This window comes from Ruditapes philippinarum, unplaced genomic scaffold (genome assembly GCF_026571515.1).
Source record: "Ruditapes philippinarum isolate M1 unplaced genomic scaffold, ASM2657151v2 ctg3939_1_1_1_1, whole genome shotgun sequence".
Lineage (NCBI taxonomy): Eukaryota > Metazoa > Mollusca > Bivalvia > Venerida > Veneridae > Ruditapes > Ruditapes philippinarum.
In genome coordinates, this window is record NW_026853802.1 from 74533 (window position 1) to 97017 (window position 22485).

The 22485-nt window shown below is 31.9% G+C and overlaps 3 protein-coding genes across 6 annotated transcripts in view; 1 reads left to right on the forward strand and 2 right to left on the reverse strand.

The window, feature by feature from the left end:
- Nucleotides 1-2018: 2018 nt before the first annotated feature.
- Nucleotides 2019-8526, reverse strand: LOC132737941 (intraflagellar transport protein 27 homolog). Its single transcript, XM_060725320.1, has 7 exons — nucleotides 8367-8526; nucleotides 7268-7347; nucleotides 6622-6681; nucleotides 5772-5831; nucleotides 3609-3726; nucleotides 2931-3040; nucleotides 2019-2238 (listed from the first exon to the last, which is right to left on the reverse strand). The coding sequence occupies exons 1-7, from the start codon at nucleotides 8401-8403 to the stop codon at nucleotides 2134-2136; spliced, it is 570 nt and encodes a 189-aa protein (XP_060581303.1). The 5' UTR covers nucleotides 8404-8526; the 3' UTR covers nucleotides 2019-2133.
- Nucleotides 8527-8593: 67 nt separating this feature from the next.
- On the forward strand, nucleotides 8594-11053 carry LOC132737940 (poly [ADP-ribose] polymerase tankyrase-1-like). Its single transcript, XM_060725319.1, has one exon. The coding sequence runs from the start codon at nucleotides 9164-9166 to the stop codon at nucleotides 10169-10171; it is 1008 nt and encodes a 335-aa protein (XP_060581302.1). The 5' UTR covers nucleotides 8594-9163; the 3' UTR covers nucleotides 10172-11053.
- Nucleotides 11054-18546: 7493 nt separating this feature from the next.
- The window catches only part of LOC132737944 (sodium/hydrogen exchanger 9B2-like), a 33923-nt gene continuing 29984 nt past the window's right edge, over nucleotides 18547-22485 (reverse strand). For all 4 annotated transcript variants that reach the window (XM_060725324.1, XM_060725322.1, XM_060725323.1 and 1 more), the window contains exon 12: nucleotides 18547-19146. The gene's annotated coding sequence lies outside the window, so the exon portion shown is untranslated. The remainder of the gene's footprint in view (nucleotides 19147-22485) is intronic.

A 22485-nucleotide genomic window follows, 5' to 3' on the forward strand; every position in this document is an offset into this window, starting at 1 on the left:
TGGTTCGATGATTTTTGGCAGAGTTATGCCCCTTTCACTTTGAAAATAATATGAAATTTTCAGTTCCGTTCATTATCTCCCCAACGTTATTACACATTCAACTCAAACTTGACAAATGGATATGTCATGAGAAAATACAGGTCAAGTTCGACATTGGTCATGGTTCGATGATTCTTGGCAGAGTTATGCCCCTTTTACTTTGAAAACAATATGAAATTTTCAGTTTCCACTAATTATCTCTCCAACGATATTACACATTCAACTCAAACTTGACATATGGATATGTAATTAGAAAATACAGGTCAAGTTTGAATTTGGTCATGGTTATATGATTTTTGTCAGAGTTATGCCCCTTTTACTTTGAAAATCATTTGAAATTTTCAGTTTCCACTAATTATCTCCCCAACGATATTACACATTCAACTCAAACTTGACATATGGATATGTAATTAGAAAATACAGGTCAAGTTTGAATTTGGTCATGGTTCGATGATTCTTGGCAGAGTTATGCCCCTTTTACTTTGAAAACAATATGAAATTTTCAGTTTCCGTTCATTATCTCCCCAAAGGTGTTACACATTCAACTCAAACTTGACATATGGATATGTAATTAGAAAATACAGGTCAAGTTTGAATTTGGTCATGGTTCTATGATTTTTGGCAGAGTTATGCCCCTTTTACTTTGAAAATCATTTGAAATTTTCAGTTTCCACTAATTATCTCCCCAACAGTATTACACATTCAACTCAAACTTGACATATTGATATGTCAAAGGAATGCGCAGGTCAAGTTGGAATTTGGTCATGGATCCATGATTTTTGGCATAGTTATGCCCCTTTAACTTTGAAAAAAGAGAAATTTTCAGTTCACATTCATTATCTCCCCAACAGTTGTACATATTCAACAACAAATTAAAGATATGGATATGTCATAAAAATGCATTGGTCAAGATGGAATTGGTCATGGTTTGATGATAGCTGACAGAGTTATCCCTCTTGAACTTTGGAAAAAAATCAGAAATTTTAAGTTTCTGATCATTATCTCCCCAATGGTTGTACACATTCAACTCAAATTTCACATATAGATACATCTTAGGAATAAGCAGTTCAAGTTTGAATTTGGTTGCGGTTCAATGATTTTGGACAAAGTTATTTTTCTTGAATGTTGGAAAAATTTTGAATTTTCAGTTTCAGCACTCATACTTTTGTGGAAATGTATGTACCCATTATTTTGGCTACAAATATGCATCATATGCAATTTACAAAAGGTTAACACTGAATAGTTTCAGTGCCTTGAACTTTGTATAAAAATGGTTTGTGTTAACATTGAATAGTTTTAAGGGCTTTTAACTTAAAATGAAAAAAATAATTTGTGCAAACAAATTTGGAACTAAATATTATAACATCTGAAATTTTGGTTGCATGCTGGGGCATCCGTGGCATGACGACACATTTCTAGTTACTATATACATCTAAGGAAAATCAATATCCCCCCATGGCTGGGCCAATTTTGACCCCAGGGCTTTTATTTGAACAAACTTAATAGACACCCATTAAATGGGTGTCTATTAAGTTTGTTCAAGGCATTAGAAGATGTTTCATGCTTAATATCTAAGCTCTAGCTCTTTGGGTTTTTTTTTAAAGAAGATTTTTTAAGTTTTTTAATATATACATACAAGGAAAGTTTTTTCTTTCTATTGCCATGGCAACCAGTGTTTTGCATGGAATTAAATTCTTTGAACAGTTTTTAAAGGTGACCACCAAAGGAACATTCCTGTGAAGTTTGGATGTAATTGGCTTAGTGGTATATGAGAAGATGTCATTTAAAGTAAAAGTTTATGGATGGAAAAAGACAAGACAACGGATGAAAAGTGATCACAAAAGCTCACCATGTCACTTTGTGACTAGTGAGCTAAAAATAAATGACTATTAAATTAAAGAGCTTAATGATACAAAATCTCTTTTTTTTTGCATATACATTATGTACATATACATGAATATTTGAACAAATGACTGTCATAGTTTATTTATATCATCTTTTTTTATTTCAGATCAGTTAGCTGTATAAATAAATGACAACAATAGAGTGGACGGAATGTACAAGTTAATAAGAATTGTCTATAAAAACATTTAATCACTGCATTCCTAAAGATTTGAACAAGTCCATTTTTTCCCGGTATAACACATAGAATTCATTAGCCAGGTAGTAGAATGGAGCATCAACCCCCTGCATTTCTTTCTGCAATGATAAATGTACATACATAAATCAGTCTGAAAACATTTAACAAAACCTGAACAGTGTAAAATCTTCAAAACATTTCTTACTCTCCAGCCAAAAATGCATCTCTCAAAGAAAAGTAACCTTGAAGAAAGACTTTACCGAAATAGTTTTTCATTTAGCTGTACAATCCAAACAAATTCGATTAGACTTTAGTACATTTAATAAAGAAATAAAACTGTTTAACAAAGCAAGTACTAGTACTAGTTTCAGAGGTCAATGTAAGAGATTTGTTGTCTATGGTTATATGCAATTTCCTATTTGGTTAGAGTTTCTTCCCTTGATATCAACTTGAACTAGTACTGTCAGTGTCAAACTAACTTCGGTAATTACTAACTCAAATAACAAAACAAAATTAGATCAAAGAATTTGATATAAAGTTTCAAATATTTAACATTCTAAAAATAATTATGAAATCTCACCTAACAAACATAACCACCTGTACTGAGCCAGTCTAACAAGGCTCTATACTGTTGGAAGCTCAATTTTAATCTTTTTTTAATGGACTGTTCCAAACGCAAAGCAGGGCAAATCCATGAATCAAATTGGCAGGTTCAGATCGTACAATATTTCCAAATTGATTAGATTTAATTGACATGGCAACCACAATTATTTTTTTAGATTATTGTTGATTATCAAAATGGACTACTTACTGCAGAACACTCGAAGTATTTGAGACCCTGAGATGCTGCAAAATCTGCCCCCATTTTAGGACTGATGACACGTCTTTGGTCAAGATCAATTTTGTTTGCTATAAGAACTCCTGAAAAGGTTAAGTAAATACATGAAGGCAGAGGTATTTTTGTAAAAAATTTTAAACAAGTACATGTACATAAAAAAAATGCATCAAACAAAATTTAAAGATACACTTTGCTCATTTTCTTGAGCAAATTATTTCAATCATGGAAGTTAATGGAAATCTTTATCTATGAAATTTTCACTGAATATGTGGTCTTTTCACAAAAATACTGTCATTTTTTTTAATGAAACTATATATTAATATTGTGACCACCTATAGTGTTTAGAATCTTAAACATAACATATTTACTTTGTGTGAAGTCAAAACATGTTTATTTTATATTAACAGAGAGACTGTGTAGCAATTATCTATATATCAAATTTGAGCACAGTATATCAATGGACGAACTGGTAAACATATTCATTTATTGAAAACATCTAAATTAACTTATTATAGCATTAAAATGAAGGTGCTAACGCATCCTGATTCTCAGTGTATAAGTGTACCTTTTTTCAGTATAACATTTGAAATCTATTTCAGGATCTATATTTTAGTATGTAAACTTGTTAACATGAGTAAAGAATAAATATACCTGGCATCTGAACATCAGGGTTTTCTTGACGTACTCTACGTAACCATTTCTCACAGCTGTTAAATGACGTTTCACTTGTAGCATCATACACCACAATGACCATAGAGGTGTGTTCCCACTTAAATAAAAGGGAAATATTTTTTTTTAATACAATACAGTTTATGTGCTTTAGATAACAAGAAAATAATTGTGGAGCACACAAATTTTAGGAACATCTTTTGTCCACAAGTCAAATATAATACATTTCACAATGAAATCGATCAACTTAAATCTGAATGTAAAATGCAATTATCTGTTTAAATCTCACCAAAATGAAGGGGGAAAAACCTACTATAAAATAAAATTTCAAATGGAATTATGTAATGTAATTTTTGTCTTTTATTATACATCTGAAATTTCAAGTGACTTGTTTTCAGTTTATGTTGTACAAAACATGACTATGCAGTTTCAGAAGTTATTAATATCCAATTTCCTATTACCCCAAGATGACTACAAGTCATGTAACTTAGTATAAATTATTGAAATGACTTATTAGTCGCCGGTAGAAACCGGCGACTATATTTGTAACAGTTTAATATTATATATATGGTAGGAGAAGGCCTTAAAATCTGAAAATAAAAGCAAATCAATTACTGAACAATTAAGGACCACAATTATTTTTCAGAATCTTAAAAATTCAAAAATAAATTAACGTTGCTAAATGAAATGAAATATACAAATATTGACATCTTAAAAAGCAACATTACAATTTTCATAAAATGAATTAATAACGTATCCCTATGGACCAGTCATTGAATGTAGGGATACTTTTACTTTTTTCTAAGTGTCAAGCGTTGCTATTTTATGATTGATAAATCATGAATGATATTTAAAATGACACATTTAAATTATCTGGTTGTTTAATATCTTATGACACCTATTATATTTCATTATTTTATCTAATTATAAACAGATTCTCCCTGTTCTATTGTAAGAATCACGTGACTACACGTTGTATGTTAGTGTTATAGAATCTATTAATAGTAACAGATTGCTGATAAGACATACTAGTTGGAAAACGGTATGGGGGCTAATTAGATGCAAATGTATAAATAATTACAAAGTTATCTTTCATTAATCAGTTTCATATTTTATATCATTAGAAAGGATTAGTACATTCAGAGACATAGATGTTATCTATGTCTCTGGTACATTAAAGAATTAAATAAATTTTCAAAACCTTTTCATTTTATCTTTGTAAAGGGTTAAATTTTGCCCTTTCTGTCAATGTTCAATAGTTTAGTTTAGGTTGAACATCACAAAATAGATTTATGCTAAAGAGGCACATTTATTGAAATAAATAGTGGTAATCGTCGTCTTCGTTATATTCCGTCGATTTCCGTCGCGCAGGTTACCAAAACGGTACGACACATAATAATGAAAACTAATAAAATATCTTTTTGTTAATATTTTATCGAACTGAAAGGCAATTAAACGTTAACTATATATCGTATGTAACGACAGGAATATTGATTTCAACTAAATAGCTTATTTTTTTCGATAGCGCAAAAAAATAGTTTCATGAAAACTGCAAAAGGGATTTTCAAAGATTCGAATTTGGCTTACTAGGTCACAACTTCGTTCTATACTTACCACATATTAATTAATTTAATATCGATATCTATACTATCAATAAAATCTTTAGCATAAATCATAATAAGTTACGTAAACTAACGTACGAAATACTTGCTTAATAATCATAGCAGTTCCTTAACAATATTGCTAAGCAAGTTTGCTTCATATATGATGTTTTATTGTGAATAAACAGTTACTCAACATAAATTGTACCTCTTTTCTTTATACCTGAACCATTAATTAAACTGATTTTTTTATATTTATGATAATACAGTCATTTTCTATCCGGCGACTTGATGCTTAAGCATCAATATCTCTACTTGTCTAAGACTGTGATGATAATTTGAACTTGCTACACAGTTGTATAATAACTACTGTAGGAAAGATGATACAATGTAATCTTGCTGTTGAGATTATTTACCAACTTTTTATTGATGCCAATGTTACTACTCTGTAACTCAAAACCACTTCTTTAAAGGACAACATTGTATAATAGTAAGTGTTGACATAAAAATATTTCCCTGAAAGTTTTTACTAGATAATACTTACAAATTTTGGAACAAGCTCGGCAAAAAGCTCTTTCCCTGCAGAATCATACATATACAGTTCCTGAAAAAGTACATTATAAGGACCTTAACATTTTTTCATGAATGAAATCCTATACTTAAAAGTGGAAAAATGACAAGCACATTGAATAAGTCAGGTGAGGATGAAAATGGGCAATATTTTCTCAAACTTTTTTAAAGTGGGGTAGCAATAATAATATCTCATTCCTAACTCTAGCAATTTTCTTGAAACCATTTTTCTTTATAGTAACAGTGACTTTAACCCTTTAGGCCATAAAACTGACCAACACAAATCTATAGCTCTTAGTGTAATGCAGAAGCAGACACTTGCTTAAATAAGACTGCTCTAACAAGAGCTCCACTAAGGCAGGACAATATATGCCTCAAAAGTTACACTGTGGAAACCAATTGTCTATGGTATTCAACCGAATTGTGATAAAGGGCCATTTCTTTTTTTAATAGAGGGTCATTTTCCCATTCTTCTATTGTAATGGAATGAACTCTATTGTTCTGTTTTGCTCTGTTTAAAGTTAGATGGCACCCTATCTCTATTCGGTACTGCAGACAGACAGACAGACAGTGCCATACCATATGTCCCACAAATAGTCAACCTACCTACAAGTGATTTTTTTCTCAAAAATGTACCTACATTTTCAAATGATCACAGCCATTTGGATTCAAAACAAATTCAATTATTACATTTAGTTCAATATCTAATTCTTTGGGTGTAGCACTAATAACTTAAGCACAAATATGCTGAGTGATTCTACACAAATATGACAAGGTTAAGGCTTAAGTTATAGCAAATGATCAAATGACAAACAATGACATACCACACCATCTTTTGTATCTGGTATGTTGACCTGCTTTACCAACATATCAACACCTGTTGTCTGAAAAAAGAGACATAAAACATAATCATACTGTGATGCAGTCAACAGTGTTTACATGTACATGTATTACTGCTGTTAAATAATCTACAAATGTATATCAATGTTTGCCTTTGTTGCTTCTCTACATAAAAATACATTATACAATATACATTATAAACATTATAACACATAACATACTACACTGACAGAATTACACTTTCCATGTGAATCTACAAGGGAATCTTGAATTTTTTTTTCATACAAAAAAGCTAGCTACCCAGGTAGCTGATGGAAAGTTTGTTATTTTACTCAAGTACCGAATGATTTCCTGCATCAAGAAAGCTGGATGTTACAGTGTCAGTGTAACTGAAATATATGTTATTCTACAGTCATTTGTAACAACCCTATTTGACTTGATTAATGCAAATGACGGTTTACTCTCATTCCCTACAATCCACTAAAGATTGTGGCAGCCACTAGTGCTGTATATAGTGCAGTATTCCATACAATGGAAATATTATTAATTATAGATGGGCATCTTAAACATGCATACAATAAAGTGATCACTACCATTGTAATATAAAAAGAAAACAAACATATTGCAAACCATTGTGTAGTTTTTTGGGAAGAATGAACTGTCACTGTGAAACACCTGGCATAATGAACTTTTACCACTTGTTGAGTCTCCTGAAAAAGCAGAACCTTCATATTTAACATATATATATTGAAAAGGATGTGGAAAATAATTTGTATTTAGTAATTCTTAAAGAAACATAAATTTCTAAAAGTTTGACACATGCATGTATGTACTTTTGAGTCTTGTCAAGCGGGTAGCTTCCTAACCATCGTTCCTGGAGAGTTACACCAGTACTAGACTACCTTCCTCTGCGCTACACTACCAAAGCATCTAAGGGGATCGAACCCACGCCAGAGAGGTAACTGGATTAGAACTAATAGATGTCATCGACTCTAACCCATCGACCACAGAGGTGGCTTTATATTATATAAATAAAACGTTCAGGACAGTTTTTAGCATTCCAACATGTCGCACAATTTCAAATCTTACCGAAAAACAAAATCCCCTTGAATGAAAAATATTTGAAAATCATGCAAAATTCCCCCCCCCCCCCCCCCCCCCCCCCCCCCCGGCCCCAGTCTCAAAATGCTAACGAGAGCCCTGTATGCAATCAAGCAAAAAAAGGTGTGCTGCATCTTATTATGGTAAGCAAACAACAAGCTTGAAATTTCCAATGCCCGTCGGTGTGCGAGATGAAATTTTCATTGCAAATGTATTACTTCAAAATTGTCCATATAAACAATTTAATATGTTTCAGTTTTATTTTCTTCCTTTTTTTTAATTTTTTAATTTCAAGGTCCGTGATTTTCTGAAGATCATCAAATACTAAAAATTAATATCCCTACTGTATTGTATTCATAAAGTTTTCATGGTAATATTCAATAAAATCTTCTATTAAAAACACAAGTTTACATATTCATTATTGTTTGTCTTTATTTTTCTGATTTTTTTTTTGAAATATGTAACTCCACGCAACTTTTTTGTACATATTTATAATATTAAAATATTTGGGTTGAAGTGTCTAAGGGATGAACTCTCCCACTGAGTGTCTGAATAAAACATGGATTTGGGAAAGCAGGTATCAAACTGACTTTTGTAACAACCTGTTCTGACATTATTAATAGCTTACCGACAACAACACACTTTGCTCTCAAAACGGTTGGCATATTTCACTCGGAGAATTAAAAAATGCCTTTCAAAATCGGTTTTGGCTTTTGTTGTGTTTTCTTTTTGACGGAATGTATCTGACGGAATGTTAGCAGCTGTTTCATTGGTTAGGTTCTGTCGCAAATTTTCATTGGTTCTAATATTTCTTACGGACCAATCAAAATTTACAATTGTAATTATCTGCTTCTAATTGATCACTTCCGCTAGAAGAAATTTCGGGAGATCTGTCAAACCTCACGTTCAGTTCCAACATCGTATTTTGCCTAAGTATTATCTGATTATGACTGCAGAGGAAACAGATTAATATTTTTCGTAACAGCGTTTGTTTCTTTTACTTAAATCATCATCGTGCTATTATTGATCCCTCTTCGGATATTTTTTCTGCATCTCCCGGAAATAAAGATTTGTTGACATTTGTAATAGATCTGATGGTGTTTTTATAGTTTATTCCAACGTTTACCATTAATAATCCATTAATGATGAGAGAATCTGTGACAGATTTGCATCATACTTACTGACTGTGGCGAGGGGATAGACATTACAGCTACTGCTAATCTTCTTAATTATGCTTATCAGATCACCATGGGGGTGATTCCTGTCCATAATTATGAATCTTAGTAAATCTGATGAGAAACATCTGCACTCTGTTAAGGCATAACTGATAGTAATTATTCAATACTTAAAAAAACTATATGAAGGATTTTCTGTGGTATTTGGAGTGAAGATACACATAGGATTGTTTTTCTTTATTCACATCTAATGAGTACAACAATGTCAGTCCAGTCAAGTCTTTGCCATGGTGGTCAGAATATAGGATGTGTGGAGAAAGTTGTTATTGGAAGAAGTATGAGTGATCCATATCGTGCAAAATTGATTCCAGGAACTTCTTTTAAACCTGTTAATGATTACACTTTATCACAACTAGCATTTGATCTCTACATGGCAGTGGTCTCAGGATATTCAGAGGCTGTCCGAAATATCCTAATGTCACATCCTGGTGTTGATGTGAACATTTCGGTGAAAGGTGCTACAGTTCTGTCTCTGTCATTGCAAAAGAGACAGTTTCATATTTTCAACATGCTCATGAAACACCATGAAAGGAGTAAAAAATTTGACTTAAACAAGTGCAGTAAGGACAGTTTCAATCGTATTGAACCTCCAGTGATTACAGCCAGCAGAATGCATTTTTTTGAAGGTGTGGTTGCATTGGCGAACAATGGTGCAGATATAGATGCTACAGATCATCTTGGACATACAGCATTATGGACAGCAGCTAGACAGCAAATGCCAGACCTAGTAGAATATCTGATATGTAATGGTGCTAGTGTGAATAAAACTGACATTTACCATCATACACCTTTACTGACTGCAATGATGTACAGAGTCAGTTCTGGAATTATCAAAATGCTCATTATGAATGGAAGCAGTCTAGAAGGTCCTCGTTACCCAGCAAATACTCAACTATCACCGTTATTTTGGGCATTAAAGTACAAAAATATGGATATTCTTAAACTTTTGATTTATGCTGGAGTTTCAAATAATGAAATAAGGTATGTGCGAAAAATTCTGTTTGCAAGAAATGGAGAACAAAAGTTAATAGAAATGTTGGATACAGAAGCTAAAACACCAAGGAGCCTGAAACAGATATGCCGGAGTGAAGTCCGGAAACACTTAAGTGATGTTTGTCATGGCAAACACTTTGTTTCAAGAGTGAAAGAGTTACCTGTACCAACGATTCTCAGACAATATTTGTTGCTACGTGGATGAAATGTGTATTTTAATTTTGTTCTGTTACATTCAAAGATTCATAATTTCAAGGGCAGGATGTATCATGTTTGACAACACTTTATCATTAAAGGCATTATTTCATGGAAATATTTTTATGTATAATGTTTTGCATGGCAATGTCACTTAATTTGCACTAGTTAGTTTTTACTTGTATAAATCATGGGCACAATGGCTAAATCAAAACACATTGAACTAATAAATTGAACTAATTAATACATGATTTATTTTTTTTTTGATTTTTAAAAAAAATAATTTTTTGCTTAAGAAATTACACATGATACTTTTTATTCTTTTAAAGATTGATGTTGATCTTTTTACAATTTACTCTGTTAAAGGATCAAATGAAAGCTAATAGTCAAAACAATGGACTGTAATAAGTGGATGCACATGCTAGACATTGCAATGTTTTTAACATTTGAATTAAAATATTTGTTAAGGCTTATAGTTATAAAAACTACATGTACTTAAAGGGTTTGTACCACTTTGCTCACCAGCTTCATTATTTATGCATTTTACCAATGTATCTTAATCTTATATTTTTAATTACATACTGCAGTGCAAGTCATGAAATTGTACACATCAACATGTTTTTTTTGTGTTTTTTTTTCAAGCTTTAAACATGATGTAAACATTTTTTATATTGTGGCTAAAAAAATTGCTAATGTATAACATAGAAATACCAATATTATTTGCAGTTTCCTGTAGGCTGTAAGGTATTTAATATTAATGATTTAATTGTCGAGATGGAAATTCTTGCTATTAAAAATTCTGTTTGTGCTTTAGTCATGCTTTTTCTATAAATGTTGTTGTTTATGAAAACTGTTTAACTTCACTTTAATCTAAATTATAATTGTTTATTAACCCTTTCCCCCATGAGCATATTGTGAAAAATGGCCGTTTTCACTGAAAAGCCTCCTGTTACAAGTTCAAACTGCTATGAAACTATGAAAAATGCTTTAATACTAATCAAACTTGGCACAAATGTTGACTGGACCATTGTCTTTGTAACGACATGCTCAGTCTTAAATTTCCTGTTACCATGGCAACGAGGGGACATCTCAAAATTGCCAAAAATCACTATTTTGCCTCGATTTTTTCCATCAAAATTTATTTCAAAGTGCTGCAACTGCTCAAGGGATTGAGATAGAGTCAAAGGTTTTTCAGCGTTGGTTAAACGTTACATTATGATCGACCTGGGGTTATTTTTAGCCTCTCACAAGTCCAAAATTTTCTTGGCGATGAGGGGGACTCCGCCCCCCTTCAAAGTGCGTTGTTTCGCGTATATATGTGGTAAAGGGTTAAGAAAAAATCATAGAAATATCTGCTAATTTTGTGTACAGTAATTACATTTATGAATTTTAATGATTATCTATTTGCTCAAAAACTAAACCAAAGAAAATATAACAATTTTATTCTTCACACATTTTAATTTATGCTTCTGACAGAGCTTTGATTTTTTCCCAAATGAAGGCCACTTTTTTATCATAGCTAGGTTTTAACATGTTTTTCTTTATCAAATACTTTATATTTGTATAGCTGATATTTCAGGAAATGATGCAAAATTTTACAAATTAGACCATCAACGTTATTATAATTCTGTAAAATTCAATGGATACTCATTTTTGCAATTTGAATAATTACTCCTAAACATTGTCTTGATCATACCAAATGATGCCTTTAATTTAAATTCTTTTTTCTTATCAATTATTTACCTGCTATATCTGTTTTTATTTTCATATCCATCAATGTTTCATCTAATTAAAAATAGCAGATTCTTGAATTAGGCACTTAAAATGATAATGAACTTTATCATAAATAAGATACATTTCAGTTTTGTACTCAGTCTTATGTTGTAAGTTAACTTTAATCAGAATAAGTGGAGTGGTGAGTCTGATGCCAGTGTTTCAGTAGTCTCTTCATCCAGGACTGAAGCCATACTGGGGTCACGACCATTTCCACATATGACACTAGTGATCAAACTTGAGAGAGATTAAAATTGGCTTATTTGGCTACAAGGTTTCTTTAACAATCAAGCTTAAATAAATAGTGTTTAATTAGAATGAGTTCATAAGCAGAAGAAGATTTTAGCTTTATCTCTGAGCAAAAGGTTGGAAAGTTGATTCAACAGTTTAACAAAAAGTTAGGATTACATGCAGAATGTGTCAGGCATCATTTGTATTTTCATGTTTGTGGTTAGATTGACTGTGAATGTATTGTTAAATGTATACTGTGTTGCTAATAGACTGCTAATGTTTTATCACTGATACATATATTATATGATTGTGTTTATGTTCATAATATTATGTTGTATTGATGGTTTGATACAGTATTATTGTATGTGAGTACTGGTGCTAAGTATGTATCTATAGTATTGTCACAATTTGTGTTTTATAATATACTAGTGCAATATGCTATTGTCCAGCAAACTGACAGGTTTTTAGCTTAGTGTTAACATGAATTAATTTACCTGATTTAATGACTTGTTATACATGACTGTGGTCTGTTACTTTAGTCGTATCCCTTTAATCCACAAAGTGAATATAACCACTAAAATATCTATATTTTAGTTTGGCAGTTAGGGTAAACATAGACTGGTATTATGAAGCAAATTTTTGCTTTTTGACTGTAACATTCCACTCTGTATGATCACCACCTTAGTCAAATATTGCTTAAAAGGAATCATTTAAATAAAGTTCCATGGTTAAATATTAATGTACATGTATTTTGAAATAATTTACCATTTTCAGTCTGAAGCAAATGGTAAAACTCCACTTTGACTTCTAGAAATAGTTAATAAAGCAGAATTGAACCAAAAAAAATTACTATATTAATGTATACTGTAGAATAAGTAAAAAAGTTGAAGATAATTCGAACATAATTCCTTGATTTGCTTACAATAGACACTTTGTAGACAAACTTGTGTTGGTAGTACATGATTGTTTTAGTAGAGTTGACTGCTGTTATCATGTGCCAGCTTTCTATAGACTTTAAAGTATTACTTACAGTATATTGTATAATCAAGCTTTTTAGTTAATATCTTACTTTATTATTGTTTAGATTTAAATCATTATTTTAATTTGTTGTTAAAAAAAGTTAAAAAGAAAGTCATATTATTAGCCTGAACACTAAGTGCTCAGATGTTAGCTTTTGTGATGGCAAGTTGTCTGTTGTTTGCTGTAATCAACATTGTTCACAGTGTTTTTAAACAACATATTTTCTAAACTACAGGATGAATTTTGACCAAATTTCACAGGAATAATCCTAATGTAGCCCATTTACAAAAGATAACTATATGGTTCTAATGATTATATGATTCTAATCTTACTCATAAAGAAGTCACAAGAGCTAAAAAAAGACTTAAAGAATGAAATCTTTAAATCTCTTCTTGGGGTTCACTTAGTTTACATGGACTTACTTTAAAGACACTTATACCACTAGGCCAAGGCCTATGAAATTTGGTGTGTAGCAAGCTCTAGTCAACCTCTATAAACACTACTAAAGAAAAAACATGTATATCCATTTGGCCAACATTGGGCATGAACTACTTTCTAAAGTTTTAAGACTGAAAGAAAAATGAACTTTGATGTTAAAAGACAAAGAAATTTGAACTCAATGGAAATCAGTAGATTTATTGAAATACATCTTTTAAAATTTTGTATTTAGTAGTTTTATCAGTGATTTTGAATCTTGCTCAAAACATGTGTGAAAAAAAAGTTGCTTTTTGTTCAAATAAAACATTTAATAGTTTGTAAAATGTAATTCAAGTTCAAATTAAAATTGACAGGGCATTTTTAAGAATATGTTAACAATTTATTATTATTTGTATGTCATGTTTATGTATCATAGATGGTATAAATTTGGATCTGGTTACCTGAGAAATACTCAAGGTACCCACTCTGTATTCAAAGTCAAAGGCAATTATCCATGCACCACCTTCAAATATCCCAAAACTATCCAAATAAGCAAGTATATTGTCCTATATATTTTTATTGTTACTAAAATGATGATATTAACAACTCAAACTTATACCTGTCTAAACAATTTAAATGTGAGTGTGACAAAACTTCCATGGTAGAAAATGATGAGAATCTGACCATGTCAAATAATGGAAATGCCTAGCAGTTCCAAGGACATATGTTCCATAATGTGCATTAAAACATGATGGGTCTGTTACTTTTTAAAATCAATGTTTAATGCATCTTAGATGTATTTTTACCAAGTCTGCCAAAGTTTAAAATGATGTATAATGTATTTTATTATATTTTGATATCAAACAGTAGTCATTGGTTGTAAGGAATAATAGAAGCAAGTTTGTAAAAATTAGTTGTTGCATTATCTATCTCTGGAATCAGGTACATGGAATTTACTTTTACTTTTTAATTTAAGATAAAATTTGGACTCTACATTTACCCCCTGTGATAAGATCTAAGTCCAGCTTTGAATATGCCATTATTAACCATATCCTTGTTGATGGCAAATCTCATATTTAGCTCAGAATAAAATGTTTAGGGCATAAGTCCTGTATGGTATAAGGCATGAAATCCTCACCACACGACTACACCTTTACAACAGTTCACAGAAAATATTGGTATCCAGTCATTCTGTTTCTAACAATGAAAGGAACAGTCAGACCAGGGTTGAATTAAATATTCTCCCCATTTTAGGATGACTTCTCTATGCTGAATTATACTGAAAATGTGCAATTTTGATGTGTTCTGAACTAAATTATCAATACTGGTAAGGTAAATAATGGCATACAAGTATTCAAAGTTAGAAATAAATTTCATCATATTGCTTTGTGGGTATTTTAAATGACTGTACAGTAATTTTATCAACAGCTTTTCGAGATTTCGCATTTATGCCCAAACACTTGAACTAATTTTACATGTATATACCATATTAGATCATCCAATGAAAGTGCCCCTCACCGCTGTGGGTTCGAATCCCGACAGGGACTTTGGATTCTTTCATGTGAGGAAGCTATCCAGCTAGCTTACGGAACGTCGGTGGTTCTACTCAGGTGCCCATTTGTGCCTGAAATAATGCACGGAGGGGCACCTGAGGTCTTCCTCCACCAGTAAAGCTGGAACGTCACGATATGACCTATACTGTGTCGATGTGACGTAAAACCCAAAACAAACAAACAAAATCAAATGAAAGGTAAAGATAGACACCATTATTTTGATGGATTATTATTGTTTTGAAACTGTAAATGTCATAATAAATGAAATATGTGTACCTATAGGTATATGTATTACCCATGTTTCTAAGAATCTCAATGTTCAAGTTTCATTATTAATATTTGGGAGAAATCTCTGCTTAGCGTTTGAAATATGTCATACTGTTTGTCTCAAGAGTACTAGTATCAGTGTGCTGATGTTGTTAAAATGCTTATAGAATTGTTGTCATACAATTTACATTATTTCTATATTTTTCAAAGACTGTTTTTATTTTCTGCAACAACTTGTTTGATGTTGTTACTGTTGTGTAACGTGTTTACATGCATTTAGTTATTACCAGGTCATATAAATTGAAGTATTTCTTGCCACTTAATGTCACAATGTTTGCCAAGAACAAATTATGTCTCTATATGTTTACAGCAAAGCTGATTATAAATTATATATATTGATGAAAATATGGTTGTTGTGTATTTTATGATATTATTCGGGGGAAAGATCAAATTTAGGGGGACCATTGGCCCAAAGTCACTCCACTGAGGATTTGTAAACTATAACTTGTTTCTGTAAACTTTCATAGTTAAAAAGATCCTCTATCCTGTCAATGAAATTAACATAGACTTTTTATGCCCTCAAAGAGCAGCATATTAAATGCACCGTCAGTCTGTCTGTTCATCTGTGCGTCCCCACTTGCACAACATTTGTGTCCAGACTGTTGTCATGCATTGCAGGATTTTAAAAGAACTTGGCACAAATGTCTACCACATAATGATGTGTCGCATCTAAGGCCCATGTCCCTACCTCAAAGGTCAAGGTCACACAGTTTGAAGGTTCACATTCTCACAATTAGAGTTTAAGGGTACACAAATTTGTGTCCAGACTGGTACTTTGTCATGCATTGTAGGATTTTAAAATAACATGGCACAAATGTCTACCACATGAAGACAATGTGTTGCATCCACGATCCATGTCACTTTCTAAAGGGTCAAGGTTTCACTTACAGTTTGAAGGTTCATATTCTCATAATTAGAGTTTAAAGGTACACTCAATTGTGTCCTAACTGTAACCGTCATGTATGGAAGGATTTTGAAAATAAAGTAGCATATATGTCTTCCACATCAAGACGACATGTCCCTACCTCCAAGGTCACACTTACTGTTTTAAGGTACTAATTATCACAAGAAGAGTTTGAAGGTATACATTCACATGATCTTTCATGCTAAGTATCTATGCTGTAACTCTGCTGATTTCAGTGAAAAAGATTTTGAAGTTTTAACCTGGCATGACCCTTCAAGGCCAGGCTAATTTCAATCTTTGGTCAAGAATTTGAATGATTGTGGAAGCTGTCAACTAGGCATTGTTTCATGCAAAATAACCAAGCTCTATCATTTTGGATTTCAAAGAAAGGATTGTATCTGCCCCCACTTAAAGTGTGGAAATACTATGCCCACACTAAAAAAGTGGAAGAATACTGTCAGATCAGTAACGTGAAGAGTTGTAAATTGTTGTCTATGTCACTTGGTAGGTAATTTTGAGGTCAAAGGTCACTGGCTTTTAGAACTATTTGTTTGTAATAACTAGGGAACATTTTGTCCTACAGAACATAAATTTTGTGTGGAGGTGGAGCAAAATTAGTAAATTGATAACCAAGTCACTGTGGCCTAGACCCAATGACAAAAGTGGAGGTTGGACTTTACTCATTGAAGGTCAGTTGGTCAATGTGGCCTTGACTTCTAAAAGGCTATCCATCTAATAATTACTAAGAAACACTTCAGCCTACTGTTGTAAGATTTAGTGTGGAGATTGGTGAGACCTCTTACAGACTTGAGGTCATCTGGTAAAAGGCCATGATCTCCTCAGCCTTGACCATTAAAAGCTTATCCTACCAATAAATAAAGACTGCTGGGTCACCAGTCCTTAGATTTAGTGTGGAGATTCTTTGTAACTTGTAAATGACCTATACTTATTTTGAGGTCAGTATGTATAGGTTAGTCATCAAGGTTAGTGTAGCCTGACCACTGAAAGCTTGTATGACCCCTAGCTTGAGAACTGAAGTTTACAGTTCTAAGATTTGGTGTGTAAATTGGTCATGACTAGAAGATGACCACTATTGATTTTTGAGATCATTAGGTCAAGGTCACAGTGATGCATGAAATACTAGTCTTATAGAGACCAATAGTTTCTTCACTCATGTCTGTAAAAAATATTTGTTATGATACTATTATTATATATGGATTATATATGATTGATTTCATGCTTTCCAGTGTTTTATTGTATTATATCAGATGATTATATTTTGATAAACCACTAGTGAAATTTATAAAATATAGTTTTCACTGTAGCCGGACTATATCTGAATGCCAATGAAAAGAAAATCATAACTAAATGGAATAACTGGCAGAAATAAATGCCGTCATACGTAAATTTTGCTTCTTTAGGAAAAGAAAGTCAATATCATCATACATCATGTTAAAAATTTAACAAAATTAGAGAAATTTAACAGAACTATGTTTCAAAACTGATGATGTGACGTCATGATATAATGACGTCACAAAGGAGAATGCGCGACTTTACGCGAAAAAATCTGTAAAAATTACTTAAAATCACTTAAAAGCATAAAATAAAAAGAAAATTTATTTGTTTTACATATTAAGATTGAAATATATTTCATTCGTGAACACCAGCTATTATATTGCATCTGGTGTTCACTCAGTGAAATTATATTTCAATCTTACATGCAAAACAAACAAATATTCTCTATGTTTTTTTAATATGACACTTGACTTTTATAAAATACATGTCTGACATGAAGGATAAGTGTCCAATGGACACATTTCTAGTTACTACATGTATAAACATACATTGTACATGGAAAACCCATGGCCTCTTGGGCAGGGCCAATTCTGGCCATAATTTGAACAACACTGTAGAGGACTTCTAGATGATTTGACATATTATATATCAAAGTTTTCAGGCACAAAGCCTAGTAGGGGTTTACAAAAGTACACCATGAGCATGTTGTGCTCAAGTGAGCTAATCAAGATGTTGGAAACCAGTGGTAAATGCCAGTTTATGGTTTTATGAAAGTATGAATACCTGTCCTGTAGAAAACTCATTAATAAATTACTGACCTTTAATTAAAATTCTATCTTTCAAAGTTGAAGAACAAAAGACACGGAATATTGTTCATTTATTGATAAAAATTTGTTGTAGACATCTAAAAATACAATGTGTAAAAGATATAATATTATACAAAAACATGTAACAAAATATCACTTGTCCCATCAATCTATCTCTATAATAAGTTGATTGTTGTTTACAATCTTGAATAAGTCTTAAAACATTACTTATCATTCATTATTGAAGGTGTGAACATTTTCTTATACGTTTTGTATTTAACATATCACCAATTACATTAAGTTTAAGTATATCAGTAGTCCTACTTGATTTGCTGGAACTTAGTTTTAGTTCTACAAATTAAGTTCTATGCTAGTAAATGTACTAGAAATTATGTTCATTTTTAACTGCAATCTTTTTCCACATCCTACCAAGGTTTAGATAGAAAATAATATATTTTGTTCATTCATATTTTCCAGCTGATAATTTGAGATTTGTCTCTTCTTTTATGACCAACAACTAATGACACCTGTCTTTCCAAGTTTGCCTTCAATATAAACCTATCATATACCACCATCCCTTGTTTAAAATACTGGTATGGGGTATGACCATGATGACCTGATAATAACTTGACTAGAACCTCTTCACTTTATCTTGTTCCTGAAAATATGATAGGAAAAGAATTAATGCCAATATGAGAGGCTGCCGTCTTGACAGAACTGTTGACTTTCTATAAGCTTTCTTCAATAGTTCCGTCAAATTTAAGAATTATTTGTCTAAAAGAAACCAATTTTGAGCCCAAAGCAGCATGGAGCAACAATTGAGTTGTTCACACAATTCAGTAACTGTCTAAAATTCTCAACTTAAGTATACAATTCTACCTAATTGATCTTGTCTATTATGTAAATGCTTCTGTGAGAAAGTGAAATTGTCATGAAAATGTCAGGCAATTCAATTAAGATGCAGTCTCATGGCCATGACAAAGTTTAACAAACACAGGATGTGGCATATGCTGGAACCACTCGGCTACAATAAATCAAATGTGTTTTATAATTGTATTAAATAGGAATTGTGTCAGAAAGTATCTGCAGAGCAATCATTTCTCTTGATTTATTCTATGAAATTGCTCCTGGGTGTAAAGAAAGCTTCTATCTTAAGTGATGGAAGTGAAGTAATTCATTTAAATACTGGTTTGTAACGAAACGAAGACTAATTACAGAAATAATCACCTCCAAATTTAAAACATAATAACAGAATTTCCAAAGGCAACACTTAAGAATTTAAATAAATATAGGTAATTGTCAGGCAAAATGTTAGTTGAAATATACAAAAACATGTAATTGATATCTTCTGAAAATTGCCTTACACATGCAATTTGATTATTATATATATTTCTTCAAATTAATTATAAATGTACATTTTTCATTCAGTTTTCCAAGGTCTGTAACTATCTTACCATATAGGTGTTCAATGTTAACATGAACAAAAATTACTGGTAAATAAGATCATACATTAAATACATGTAACCTCAATTAAAGGACATGTAAGAATCCTTAACTATTTAATTTATATCCATAAATTACTGAATTTAAAAAGAAAAAATAACACTCAAAAACAATAGCTGTCAGTAGGACAGTGTGCTTTACAATTCCCAGTGCTTGGAAGTCAAACAAGAGCCTTGATAATGTAGGAATAAACAAAAAAGGAAATTAAGAAAATATATGACATATTTATGAGTCTTGGATATTGATCAAAGAATTTCCTAGGTCCACAGAGGGATGATGATATTTGGGATGTTTACGGTGACCTTCACATCTGAAAGAGCATGTTTTAAGTTTCATGAGCAAATCTTCAATAGTTTTGAAGATTGATAATGCATGTAAAACTTTTTTCACAAAGGGCCATAAATAAGTCAAAAGACATGTAAAGAGTAATGGACCTTGGGTAGTGATCATGAAGACAAGGTTTAAGTTTTAAGTGAATACATTAATTTTACATATTGATTTTGCATCCAAAACCTGTAAGTTCAAAAAGAGCCATAATTTCATCAAAATTCATGCAAGAGTTATGGGTATTTGATAGTGACCTATAACGATCTCAATAAATTATAAGCAAAATAATATCTTAAGCCATTGATGAGATATGATGTTGCACGTAAAACTTTATTATGCCAAAGCAAACGCTGATGCATGGGGGAGTATGATAGCAAAAAATAGTCTAGCTAAAAAGTATCTATCTGACTTGTTTACTATTGACATAAAAACAATACCATTACATCCTACATTATGGCATCTACTTTTACACACATAATTGTGCTTTCATTTCCAAAGAATTAACTCAATTATCAGTTATAATTATTGTTTGATATTAAAACTAAACTAAAGTGATTTATCACACAACAAATGACAGGATTTTCCACAAAATTAATAATAACTGAACCACAAAACCATGACAATAATTATGCTCCAGGGCACTCAATAAGAATAGTTCTGTGAGGGTTTGTTTGAAATCCCCTGATAAGATAAGAGTATTAAGCTGTACACAGAAGAGCATTCCTCTAATTATTACATAAATGAGAAACTACAATAATTTACCATAATTCAGTAAAAAGTGACCAAATACCAAAACACAATTATATTTTCCAGGACACTTTCATTACTTTAGTACAATAGAAAAAGTTTGGTTAAAACTCTTGAGAAATGTAGGAAGAGTGGCACACGATAATTTACTCTATTTATACATGTAACATATGGAAAAAAAAGTAATTACTTGAAAAAAAAAAATAAAAGAAACAAGAGGGCCATGATGGCCCTGAGGTCGCTCACCTGTATATAGCCCCCCCCCCCCCCCAACACCCATTAGAAGATGTTTCATGCTAAAAATCTAAGCTCTAGCTCATTGGGCTTTTTAAAAAAAGATTTTTTTAAGTTTTTACTATACACATCTAGTTAAAAACAATTACACCCCTGGGGCAGGCCAGTTTTGACCCCAGGGCTTTTACTTGAACAAACTTTGTAGACACTTACTAGAAAATGTTTCATGCTTAATATCTTAACTTTAGCTATTTGGGTTTTTTCAAAGAAGATTTTAAGTTTTTGCTATATACATATAAGGAAAATCAATGACCCCCTGGGCGGGTCCAATTTTGACCCCAGGTCTTTTATTTGAACAAACTTTGTAGACACTCACTAGAAAATGTTTCATGCTTAATATCTAAACTCTAGCTATTTGGGTTTTTTCAAAGAAGATTTTTTAAGTTTTTGCTATACACATAATAAGGAAAATCAATGACCCCCGGGGCGGGCCAATTTTGACCCCAGGGCTTTAATTTGAACAAACTTGGTAGACACCTATTAGAACATGTTTGATGCTAAATTTCTTAGCTCTAGCTCTATGAGTTCTTTAAAAGAAGATTTTTTAAGTGTTAACTATATGCATATAAGGAAAATCAATGACCCCCTGGGGCTGGGCCAATTTTGACCCCAGGGCTTTTATTTGAACAAACTTGGTAGACACCCATAAGAAGATGTTTCATGCTAATTATCTAAGCTCTAGCTCATTGGGCTTTTTAAAAGAAGATTTTTTAAGTTTTTACTATACACATATAGTTAAAAACAATGACACCCCTGGGGCGGGGCCAGTTTTGACCCCAGGGCTTTTATTTGAACAAACTTTGTAGACACTTACTAGAAGATGTTTCATGCTTAATATCTAAACTCTAGCTATTTGGGTTTTTTCAAAGAAGATTTTAAGTTTTTGCTATACACATATAAGGAAAATCAAAGACCCCCGGGGCGGGGCCAATTTTGACCCCAGGGCTTTTATTTGAACAAACTTTGTAGACACTCACTAGAAGATGTTTCATGCTTAATATCTAAACTCTAGCTATTTGGGTTTTTTCAAAGAAGATTTTAAGTTTTTGCTATACACATATAAGGAAAATCAATGACCCCCGGGGCGGGCCAATTTTGACCCCAGGGCTTTTATTTGAACAAACTT